The sequence below is a fragment of the Cynocephalus volans genome, chromosome 2 (genome assembly GCF_027409185.1).
Source record: "Cynocephalus volans isolate mCynVol1 chromosome 2, mCynVol1.pri, whole genome shotgun sequence".
NCBI lineage: Eukaryota > Metazoa > Chordata > Mammalia > Dermoptera > Cynocephalidae > Cynocephalus > Cynocephalus volans.
The window spans coordinates 188,103,087-188,115,534 of NC_084461.1; the positions used below are offsets into that span (position 1 = coordinate 188,103,087).

At 40.3% G+C, this 12,448-nt stretch overlaps 1 protein-coding gene across 1 annotated transcript; it reads right to left on the reverse strand.

Annotated features, from left to right (window-relative positions):
- Positions 1-1,159: 1,159 nt before the first annotated feature.
- Positions 1,160-12,283, reverse strand: GPN3 (GPN-loop GTPase 3). The gene is made up of 8 exons (XM_063087076.1): positions 12,171-12,283; positions 9,807-9,915; positions 5,298-5,465; positions 4,252-4,376; positions 3,566-3,681; positions 3,128-3,224; positions 2,469-2,597; positions 1,160-1,868 (listed from the first exon to the last, which is right to left on the reverse strand). Exons 1-8 carry the CDS (start codon positions 12,216-12,218, stop codon positions 1,806-1,808), a joined length of 855 nt encoding a protein of 284 aa, XP_062943146.1. The 5' UTR covers positions 12,219-12,283; the 3' UTR covers positions 1,160-1,805.
- Between the last annotated feature and the right edge of the window lie 165 nt (positions 12,284-12,448).

The window sequence follows — 12,448 nt, forward strand, 5'->3', positions numbered from 1 at the left end:
GGAATCTGGCCCTTCACTTCTTTCCCACAGGCACATACCAGCCTCTGCAGAAGCTGAACCAGGGAGGTGTAGTTTAAGGAGCAATGAAAAGGGAAAGTAAAAAGTTGTCCCTTCTTTCTTCCCCTCCCACGTGACAATAAAGTTTCTAAGAATTAGCACCTGGGAGATCAGGGTGTTTTCACCCTTTCCATACTCTAAGGACCATGGGACTGTCCCCAAGCAGCCCAGCACATCACCATGTTGCCCGCACATCCTGTTCTCCTGAGTGTCCCTATAACAGTGGGCCATGGTGCAGATACCTGCCTCTTCCTCTTAGCCTGGGCCCCCAGGCACAAGCTGCCAGGATGCCTATGGCTCCTCACATTTTGTTTCTTTAATTCAAATAGATCAAATTTGACACTGGAGGTGTACTTGTGCTATCTTGGCCCAACAATGGTTAAAAATTTAACCTGAGTTGCAGGTTTTCAACAAAGGCTTAATTTGTATCAGCTGGAAGATACATCACCAAATGACCAATGAAGCCCGGGCCTGTCATGAGGATTAAATGAAAGAGATTATGTAAAATGCTTCTTAGAATAATGCCTGGAGTACTTGATAAATAAATAAGAGTCAGCCTTGCTTTGGCAGAGCCTGGCCTATAGAGGGTGCTAGAAAAATATCTGTTGACTACACATTCCCCAGGGACTGCTTTGACACAAATGAACTTAGAACACAAATGAACTTAGAAATACTAACATAAATGAACTTAGAAATACTGAAAACAAACAATTCAATCGATGTGGCAAGAAGTTAAAAATAAAAATGACATCTGCATTTTTGTGTGTACTTGTTATTATTCAAGGAATGTATAAATTCTTAAACACTTAGAGACCACAAACCACATTTCTAAAAACAATCATGGGCCTGGCCAGTTAGCTCAGTTAAGAGCATGGTGTTGGGCCGAGCCCGTCGCGCACTCGGGAGAGTGCGGGGCTGGGAGCGCAGCGACGCTCCTGCCGCGGGTTCGGATCCTATATAGGACTGGCCAGTGCACTCACTGGCTGAGTGCCGGTCACGAAAAAGACAAAAAAAAAAAAAAAGAGCATGGTGTTGGTAACACCAAGGTCAAAAGTTTGGATCCCCATACTGGCCACTTGTCAAAAGAAAAACAATCACTGCCTACATTTTGACACCTGGGGAAATTTATTCATTCAAAAATTTGCCCTGCCTGAGTAAAATTCTGCCTGTAAAATAAGAGTGTAATGAAAGGTTAGTGCTGCCTTTCCATTTATTTTACATATATACATATATATCTCAAAACATGGTTACTTTTAATTTTTAAATTATACAAACAACACATTTTCAATGTAGGAAAATGGGAAGATACAGATAAGCAATGGTCTTATCTATATCCTTCCAGACTTTTTCCTTTGGATATACCTATGTACATTGTTACAATAATTCCTGCCCCTCAACAAACCCTCAAAAACAATAAAAATCAAACAGTAAAAATAAAGTGGCTGTCCTGTAGCAAAGGTGCTAATTTATATTATATACAAACCTATGTGCATTCATTTCAATTTTGACTTTTAAAATCTAAATTGATGCTACTAAAACAATACTAAAATATTCCACTTTAAACAGTAGTAGTTTCAAAATAACTCAAGACTTCATTCATTCTTCATGCTGCTGATAAAGAGCAAAGTAATGTTTTTTTCATTAAAATAAGTAGCTTTCTACTACTGCATCCTTCAAAGAGAAGAATGTTCTGTTGGTCTGGCTATAAGGTCTTCACATATATACACAATTACTATTCAGTAAACTCTTCATTCATTCTGCTGTTCTTGAAAATATTCATCAAATATAGAGGAAGATTCGTCTTCACGTTCCTGACACAAAGGAAACACAAAATAGAAAAATATATTCATTTCCTCTCAGACCTAGTATATGTTTAAATATTTTTCAGGTAATGCTCTATAAGGAACTAATACCCAGCACCAGCTCCAGGTGTTGCTCAAAGAAAACCATTAAAAGTAAGAACGGCAATGATGGATAGCATTTTTCCAGATATGTGGTAAATTAATGTGCTTATATCTCATCAAAGAATTTCTCATTTGAATTTACATTCACAATGATCCTTAGCTAATCTGCTGTGATAGTGTCCTACTGACAATTATCATTAGTTTTCCTACTGATTTATGTGAGAGCAGCCCAAATCCAACTGGATTGCACCTCCTCTTTGCACATACCCCAAAGCTCCAAGCACAAGGAGACTTAATTCAATATTGCCTGAACAAAATGTTGAATAAAACTGATACCGTTTATTGAGCACAGCTGTTAATTTCAGAGATCACCCAGAAAAGCCCAGATAACTGCCACCACTAGGACAAAAAACTCATTTAAGGAGTTGCCTGGATTATGCAGGAGGCCAGTAAGTGCTGGCAAATATTTTTACCAAAAGCCAACGAACATACCAAGTCAGAAATTACCTTTGGTTCTTTAAATTCCAAATCTTCTCCATATTGAATGGAAAAATCAATATGCTGTAATACAATGTTCATGCTTTCTTCATCTGACTGATCATAAGGTAAAAATCGAACCATGCTGTAATCGTCAATCTACAAGTTGGGGATTTCAAGAAAGACTCATCATTCTGAAGTTGTGCAAAATACATAATTTTCAACTTATATTTGAGTTTTATAATCATTTGTAATTCTGATTAAAAACATTTCTGTGGAGGGGAGAGGAGGAGGAATGATAGGTAGAGACAGAACAGCAGCATTGATTTTTCTGACCTCTGACCTGCTAGACCACTTGTCAGCTTACTACTTAACTAGACACTTACTGTGTCATGCGTATTTATATGATACAACAACCACCGAAAATTTTACAAGGGCACAAATGGTTCTTAACAATCCAAATGGTTTGAAATAATAGACACATTTGTTAATTGATGGGCCACTGTCAATAACTACTTCTAAAATAAACTGCTGAACGAACAGCCCACAGCCCCTCCCCACCCTCTTTCTCTTTGCTGTAAATAGGGTTGGACTGTGCTTTTCATAAAGGTGTCCAGTTAGATGTGAGCAAACACTTGACCAGGTCATTTAGAAAAAAACCCAAAAAAAACCTCACTTGAAGAACTTACCAGTCCACATATAGCTTTAGTCAATTTTTTGAATTTTTTGCTTCTTAAGTCACCTGTAGAATCATCTAACAAAGAATACATGTCTGGATCTAGAAACCTTTAATAGTGAGAAAGAAGACTGATGAATAATAGGAAGAATAAATCAGGAAACCAAACTTATAGACTGACAGAACCCCACATCTAAATAAAACACAAGGTTCATCTCTGTAATTAAGATCTGATAGGCCGGCCCGTGGCTCACTCGGTAGAGTGCGGTGCTGATAACACCAAGGCCACGGGTTCGGATCCTATATAGGGATGGCCGGTTTGCTCACTGGCTGAGCATGGTGCTGACAACACCAAGCCAAGGGTTGAGATCCCCTTACCGGTCATCTTTTTTCAATTAAAAAAAAAAAAAAAAAAAAAGATCTGATGATAACGGAAGAACAATAAACTCACTTCTCAACTTCCTTTTTAGCTTTCTTACTCAGCAGATCCATTTTTGTCATGATGTTAACTTGTGGAATTTCTAGAGAGATCATGGCACTCAAGGCTGCCAGGATGCCAGAAATAAACTGAAGGAGGAAACAGAAAAGGGAAGACCAATCAACTTGCCAACAAAGTTCCCTACCTGGTCTCTGCACAAAGAGAGGCTTCTACTCCTCACTGGAACAAAATTGGCCTAAATAAAATAAATGCTAATATTTAAAAAAAGACTGTTCACTAATCACATGGTTGACACTTAGTCCCCAAAGGCAAAGGTAAGGAGGGAAGATGTAGATTTAATGTAAAGTAATCACAAATCCCAATTTCATTAACTTTCTTTCCCATCTAATATTCCTCAAGAAGTAAAATTTGACTCAGATAGTTCATAAACTGGACAAAAGGTCCTCAAAAATTAAAAATAGACTATTTTATAAAATACCCACCTGCCTCAAGTTTTCCTTGGTAAGTAGTTACCCAAAATCTATACAACTAAATTTACTATTTTTGAGTTAAAAATACATTATCATAATAATTTAATAGTAAGAAATACTAAATAACTCTGTAATCGTTTGTGAAATGTCCAGAGTCACACAATTAAAGGGGACTGTCATCTGCTTGTACCCAAGATTTAAAAATCTACAACAGATTTATCCTCAGACCTTGAATGACTCCACCATGAACTGAGAATCAACAAGAAAAACTCCACAGACTCGGAACTCCCACTGTTCAAGCTGCTGGACCAGCTGTTTCATCACAGGCAGGTGAGTGTACAACTCAATCTGACCTACATGAAGAACATTACAAGAATATTATCATCAAATTACAGGAAACAAAATTTCCCCAAAAGACAGTTGGGAAAAGAAAGAAGTCAACCCCGGGTAGTAACACATTCAATTTTAAGGGGACTATATAGCTTCTTGAAGTAATCATAAAACATAATGTAATGCCATATGGGAATCCCGAACAAACTATCCACTTTTATGTAGAAAATGAGGTTCTTCACATTTTTCCAGTCAAAAATGAGTGCTATAAAGGTATGTGCAGTTTAAGCATATCCATTAAGTCGTACACTTATGATATATGTACTTTTCTGTGGCTATACAAATGTTCAATTAAAAGGAAGGGAAAAAATTGAGGGCCACAGATGATCAAAGCTAGGTTAGGTTCAAGTCTAAAATTCACTATTTGGCTTAAGAGGCCGTATGTGATTATCTGCCCCTTACTAGCCTGACCTCACAACATTTTCCTCTATTTATTATGCTCCAGCCACACTGGCCTTTTCAGTGCCTCAAACCCGCCTTGTTTCTTCCAGCCTTAAGGCCTTCGGCATGCTGTGCCCTCTGCCTGGGCCACTGTATCCCTCATCTTCACACTATGGCCCAGCTTAAAAGCTACTTGATCAGAAGCCTTCTTGACCTCCTTCCTATGGTACGATCTGTACTACTCTTGTGGAACACCTGTCATAAATAAGTATATTGGGGTGGTTTTGTTTATGCTATCTGACACTCCACTTTACTGATAATCCATGACAGCAGAGAACATGGCTACCTTGCTCTTTATGGTATTCCCAGTGTACGAACTAAGTACTCGATAATCTCAATGAATGAATTAAAGCCAACAAATAAGCGTTAGAGCTACAAATGCTTGCTGAGAACAGAACTATTGCAACTTCAAGGAAAACAACACTTTCAAATTGCTGACCTACCTGGACAGTCAAAAAGGATGTAGTCGTCCTCTACATGACCAAGACAGTTCTCTAGCCAGTCGAAATTATTGGCAAAGTACTCCATGCAAAATACCAATCCTCCATTGGGGCCAAATCGTAGAGAGTCATCCTCCATCACATCATCCACTTCGATCAGTTCCCGGATATCTGAAAAGGACAGACAGGGCCCAGAATATAAGTGTTCATTCAAAAATTGTTATCCTCACTAGTAATAATTAACAATTACATAAAAAAAACCGCACTAGTAATAATTAACAATTACATTTAAAAACCTCACATAAATGAAATTAATTATGTACATGGTTTTTCACTGTAGCAGTGTCCATTAATAGGGAACTGAGCAAATAAATTATTCCACAGCCAGACAATGGAATACTATGCAACCGTAAAAAGTGGGAAGCTCTTTAAATACTGATATAATACAATCTCCCAGGTATATTGTTAAGTGAAAAATTCAAGGTGCAGAACTCTGTAAGAATGCCATCATTAGTATTTTTAAAAAAGACAAAAATTCACTACATACACATAATACATATATATGTATTGGATTTTATTTGCACAGGCTATCTATGGAAGGACACACCAGAAACTGGTAATACTGGCTGCCCCAGTGAAGGGAACTGATTGCTGGGACAAAGAGCTGGGAGGGAGACACCTTCTTGAATACTTACTCTTTTATACCTTTTGCATTTTGAACCATGTGAATATGTATTACCTATTCAAAAAAAGGTAATACGAAACCAAAGAAAATCAACTACCATGTCTTTTTTTCTTTTTTGTCTTTTTCATGACCGGCACTCAGCCAGTGAGTGCACCGGCCATTCCTATACAGGATCCAAACCCGCGGAGGGAGCGTCACCACGCTCCCAGCGCCGCACTCTCCCGAGTGCGCCACGGGCTCGGCCCTACCATGTCTTAACATGACAACTCTAGGGAAGCTACTTAACCTCCCTGGGCCTTACTTCCTTATTTATAAGATTGAGGGAGGGGAGAGGATCATATATTCTGAGGTACAAGGATGAGAACTGTATGAGATAATGTATCTAAATCACCTATAGGAGGGGCTTGAAAAATTCTGACATATGTATAGTTCTCTTATTAATTTTTGGAAATCAGTATTTTTGCTACCTTAGGTTTTTATTTATTTTTGTGCTCAACCCTACAATCTCCAATCACAGAGAACCATGCTTCACTAATAGGCACTATGTACTGATAACTTCTTCCCATCACCTTCCCCAGGGATAAACAACTGACCCAAGTTGGGACAATAAAATTGGTCTTCTGAAAGGATGAATCAAGCACATTAGTCAGTCAGTAAGAATCTTGGACCAGGAAATGATGTGCACCTGGGGCTGGGGGAACCTTGTTGGACTGGAGTAAGCTGGTCTGTAAGGAACAGAAAAAGACAGACACAGAAAGTTGGCCTTGGTTCCTGTCAGTTTTGTGTTTTGGGCTCTAGTCTCTCCTAAAGCCTTACTCTTAGGTTTTATAAGAGGCCCCCTGATTACTTCTAATAAATCTTATTTTTACTTAAGCTAGCTTGAGTGCTTTCTGTTTGCTGCAACCAAACAATCCCAAAATAATTCAATGCCTTTTTCTGGAGGAAGATGACCATTGCATATCTCCTCCTCTCAGCTAATGACCACACACATCTTTAACAGAAATCAGAAGCCAACAAAGAGAATCTCCCAGATTCCCACCACCAATACTACATGATAACTTCCACCCACCTTCCCTCCTGTTACAAAGGCAGAAACATCTCTCCTTGCAAAAGCGAAACCCTCCATTTGTTCGGGATCTCCTCCCCTTTCTCATTCTTGCAGTTATTTCCACTATCTCTGGCATCTTCAGTTTCTCTCTTTCTACTGGATTATTCTCTTCAGCATACAAGTACATTCCAGTTACCATCTCCAATCTTCAAACAAAACTTCCCTGGACCCTCACATCCCTCCAGTTATCAAACCATTTCTCAGCTCCTTTTCACAGCTAAACTTCTTCAGCAAGCTGTCTCCACTCAGTGCCTACACTGCGTCACCTCCAATTCATTCTTCAAACCACTCCAATCTGCTTTCATCCCTACCACTGCACTCAGATCCCTAGCCAAGGTCACCAACATCTCCGTGTTCCCAAAACTAACAGCCACTTCTCTGTCCTCATCTTTTTTTTTTTTTTTTTTTTAGAAGAAGACCGGTAAAGAGATCTTAACCCTTGACTTGGTGTTGTCAGCACCACACTCTCCAAAGTAAGCTAACTAGCCATCCCTATATAGGGATCTGAACCCGTGGCTTTGGTGTTATCAGCACCACACTCTCCCAAGTGAGCCATGGACCGGCCCCTCGGTCCTCATCTAACACAACTTTTCAGTTGTATCTGACATTACCAACTACCACCTCCTTCTTAAAATATTCTCTCCTGCTGGCTTTTGTGAAGCTACATTTTCCTCCCACCTTACTGACTCCACTTCCTCTACCAGACCTGTGAATATTAAATGACTTCAAGGCTTGACCTTGGGTCCTTTTCTCTAACCACACTCCCTCCCAACATGATCTCACGCAGTCCTGTAGCTTTGTGTATTATCTATATGCTGCTGACACCCAAATTTCTATCTCCAGGCCAGACCTCATCTCTGAATTCCAGACTATTATATCCACTTGCCTCTTAGATATCTATCAGACACCTCAAACTTAGTAAGTGCAAAGAGAACTGCCTAAATCTAAAACAACTGTCTTCCTTCTTGGGAAATGATATCACGCACTCAACGGCTCAAATCAGAAACCTAAGAGTTACCCTTGATTCCTCACTTACCTATACCCTCTTGGTTCAATCCCCCACAAAATGCTCTTAATTCTATTTGCAAAATATATACAGTCATTCATCAGTATCTGTGGGCAATTGGTTCCAGGACTGCTGGCGGATACCAAATCCAGGGATGCTCAAGTTCTTTATATAAAATGGCGTAGTATTTGCAGATAACCTGTGCACATCCTCCCATATACTTTATTTATTTATTTATTTTGGTGGCTTGCTGGTAAGGGGATCCTAACCCTTGACCTTGGTGTTATCAGCTACCATATGCTTTAAATCATCTCTAGATTACTTATAACATCTCATACAATGCAAATGCTATGTTAATAGTTGTTAAACTGTATTTTTTTATTGTAATATTTTTATTTTTTATTTTTATTTTTCCCCAAGTATTTTCAACACAAGGTTGATTGAATCCACAGATGAGGAACCTGCAGATATGAGACCTGCAGATACGGCGGACTGGCTGTACTGAATCTGTCTGCTTCTCTACATCTCCACAATGACCACCTTAGTCTAAGCCACCTGGACAACTGCAACAGCTCTACTGCAGGTCCCTGCTTCTACTCTTGATCCCCTAGAGTCCATTTTTAAGCTAAGAGCCTGAGTTACTTTTAAAAACATAGATCTGAGGGCCCGGCCTGTGGCTCACTTGGGAGAGTGTGGTGCTGATAACACCAAGGCCATGGGTTTGGATCCCTATATAGGGTTGGCCGGTTAGTTCACTTGGGAGAGTGTGGTGCTGACAACACCAAGTCAAGGGTTAAGACGCCCTTAGCGGTCATCTTTTAAAAAAAATAAAATAAAATAAAAACATAGATCAGATGTCAATCCCCTCTTCTGCTTAAAACTCTCTAGTGGCATTCCACTGTTGACAGAATAAAATCTAAACTTCTCATGTCCTACTAGCTCAAACCCACTTCTTTCCTTCACTCATTATTCTTACTGACATCTTTGCTCTTCTGGAACATACCAAACTCTTTCTCACCTATGGGCTATTTATTGGCCTTGATGTTCCCTCGTCTTGGAAGGCCTTTTCCCCGCTTGATGAGCATATTACCAGTCTTCCGGCTCAAAAATCCCCTCCTCAGAGACATCACTCCTGACCACCCTACCTAAAGCAATATCTCCAAATTATTCCTTCTCATCAGCCTGTTTGCAGTCCTTACCACATTCTTTAATATGGTTACCATTTTGTTTATTGCTTGCTTATCTTTCCCACAAAAAAAAAAAAAAAAAAAGGTAATGAGAACAGGGATCTGTCTTATTCTCTGCTATAACCCTGGTGTCTTGCATAAAATAAGTGTTCAACAGACACCTGAATGAACAAATTAAAAGAATTAAAAAAAAAAAACACACCCAGGCTGCTCACTTATAGTGATCAGCAGTATAGCAGGTTCCCTACAGCAGGACTAAGAATGAAAGAGACAGAAAGGAAGGCTGGTGAAGGAAGAGTCCACCCACTTATAAATCTTATATCAAAGACTAAGAAAGGATATTGTCACACACATCACTATGCATGGATGTCACCAAACAACACCCAGCCTCAATGCTGTTCACCATGAAACCAGGGGACCAGAATGTAATCATTAATTTTTCGGCTTCTGTGATGATCAGCCAGCACTCACTGCCACCCTGCCCTTATTGTCCCTGAAGGAGGGGGAGGCTCTGCTCAGGACTTACCAGCCATCACAGAGTAGTTGAAGTGTTCTGCTGCTGGATCTAGGTTCACAACTTGGACAGACCGGTTGAGGGCTTCACAGTGCTGGACCATGGTGGCACAGTAGGTGCTCTGTAATGTCACAAGGCATGAGAAGTTAGAGCAGCAAGCAGTGTAGTGCTACGCTCTGCACCCTGAGAAGGATCTCCACACTCTTTGAGCAGTGTCCACTAAGGCCAAAACTATGCCTTCACCAACCAAGAGACTGACTGAAAACAAGGGAAAAGGCACTGGGCCAGGAGTCAGGACACCTGACTGAGTTGCAGATCCAGACCTGGCTAGGACTCATGGGGAACTTTGGGGAAATGGCTTCTCCACTCTTCCCGTCAATTTTCTCATCTCTAATTGCGATGTCCTCCATGATCACTAAGGCTCCTTCCTGCTCTAACGTGTAACAAGTGGAATTTAAAGAGAAGATTTCTGTTTTCTCAGTGCAGCACCTAGCATAGTGTCTCTACTAGGACTTGTACAGTCCAAACAAAGCTTTAGATGGGAAGGTCAGGGATGATGTCTTTGAGCAGGGAGTATTTGAGCACATGGGAATGTGCTTGCCAACCTAAGGGAAGAGCATTTCAAGATGAAAGAACATCAAGGTCAATAAATAGTCTGAGGGCCGGCCCGTGGCTCACTTGGGAGAGTGTGGTGCTCATAACACCAAAGCCGCGGGTTCAGATCCCTGTATAGGGATGGCCGGTTGGCTCACTTGGAGAGCGTGGTGCTGACAACACCAAGTCAAGTGTTAGGATCCCCTTACTGGTCATCTTTAAAAACAATTTAAAAATTAAAAAATAAATAAATAGTCTGGAGGTGGGCTATCAGTTTGCAACTTTTGGTAGAGAATCCTTTATCCCTCATGTAGTTGTTACCACACTATGTTAAAATCTCTAGGCTACTTGATTGTCTCTTTCACCCTCTGTATAAAGGCAGAGATGTATCTTATTCAGTTTTATAAGCCCAGGAACTAGCACAGTACCTGGTACATAATAAATGCTTGATAATTATTTCTAATTGACTGACATATTATGCTTGAATGTAAGTTCCACAAGTGTTTTTGTTCACCACACAACCCCCAGGACTCAAAACAATGCTTGGCAAAAGAAACATGCTCAATGAGTGTTTTTCACAGTAGGCATGAAAAATTTATAGAGAGATACTTATCTAACACAATCAGTCCAAAAATTAACTCAGAATATAGAAATAACTTCCATCATGCTTTCCCTTCAGTGTCTTTACACATACTGTTCTCACTTCCAAGGGTGTCCTATCTATACATCACACTGTACAAGTATTTTAGTAGATAAGTCATCTATCTGTCTTCCCTAATAGACAACAGGCTCTGAGTTGGTAAGGGTCAAACCTTAGTAACATGTATATCTCCTGTACCTAGAATAGTTTAATGGCTCAGAACAATGTGTTTGTTAAATTATAGATTGTAGCCACAAAACACCTCTATATTTTTGTTATTTAATCAATATCTTCATTTCTACTGTATTTGAATGCCCCTAACATTATTCCCTTAACATTTGTTTACAAGAAAATATTGTATCCCCATTGTAAACAAAAAACCAGTTATACTCATATTTTTCATAGTGTGATGGTAATCATAAAATTATATACCACTTTAAAATGCTTTTAATTCTAGCTAAATAGTTGCTTATTAAAAACTGAGTCTAAGATCTGCTCTCTGAAAAGACTTGGGGATTAATGAAGCGTTGAAGATACACGAGCACCAAACGTAATTTCACCTCAATGCGTAGTTAAGGACTGAAAGAGAATTGAAAAGGGAATAACTTTCTCAATATATGATCTGATGTTCCTTAGTGTCGGGTCCATGTACCACCTAAAATCACCTCAGATATCAGAAGTTCATGTCCCAAGCTCTGAGAAACAGTAATTAACGACACCCCACTTTAACCTCCTGGGAGCAAGACATGGCCAGATTCTGGAGTTAGACAAAACTGGATTCAAACTCCGGCCGTAACTTACTAACTCTACGATCCTGGGCAAAGAACTTAACCTTTCTGTCGCTGTCTCTGTCTCTCTCTCTTTAAATCTGTAAAATGGGAATAACAGGACCTATATATCACATGGTTGTTGTGGAAATAACTGAGGCATTTAGCTCAGTACCCGGAGGCATAAGAATACAATAAGTATTAACAATTATCATTACTCCCCTTTCAAAACAACAACCAAAAGGACAGTGAGGCCCGGAGAGCGAGCGAGTTCTCAGGGTCCCTAATACACGCACCCGCCAGGGTCTCCCTCCGGACCCAAGCCCCCTGCCTCCTATGAACTCCGACTCTCTCTGTCTCCCACCAAGTCCTCACCTTCCCGCTGCCCGCAGGGCCCATGACCAGCTGCGCATATCGAGGCATCTCTGTACTCCGGATTCCCGGTGCCGCCTGCCACACTCCCTTCAGCCTTCGCGCGACGCCTGCTGCCTTCCTGGAACACAAAGTGCGAACCAATCGCAATCCAAATTCCTTTTACGTCTCTCTTTCTGCCTCACCTCTGACTACGGAGCATCCTGCGGGCCAAGTCCCGTGAGAAACGCGTCTTGAGGAAATCGGAAGAGGAGGAACGGGTTTGCGCGTGCGCAGAAGTA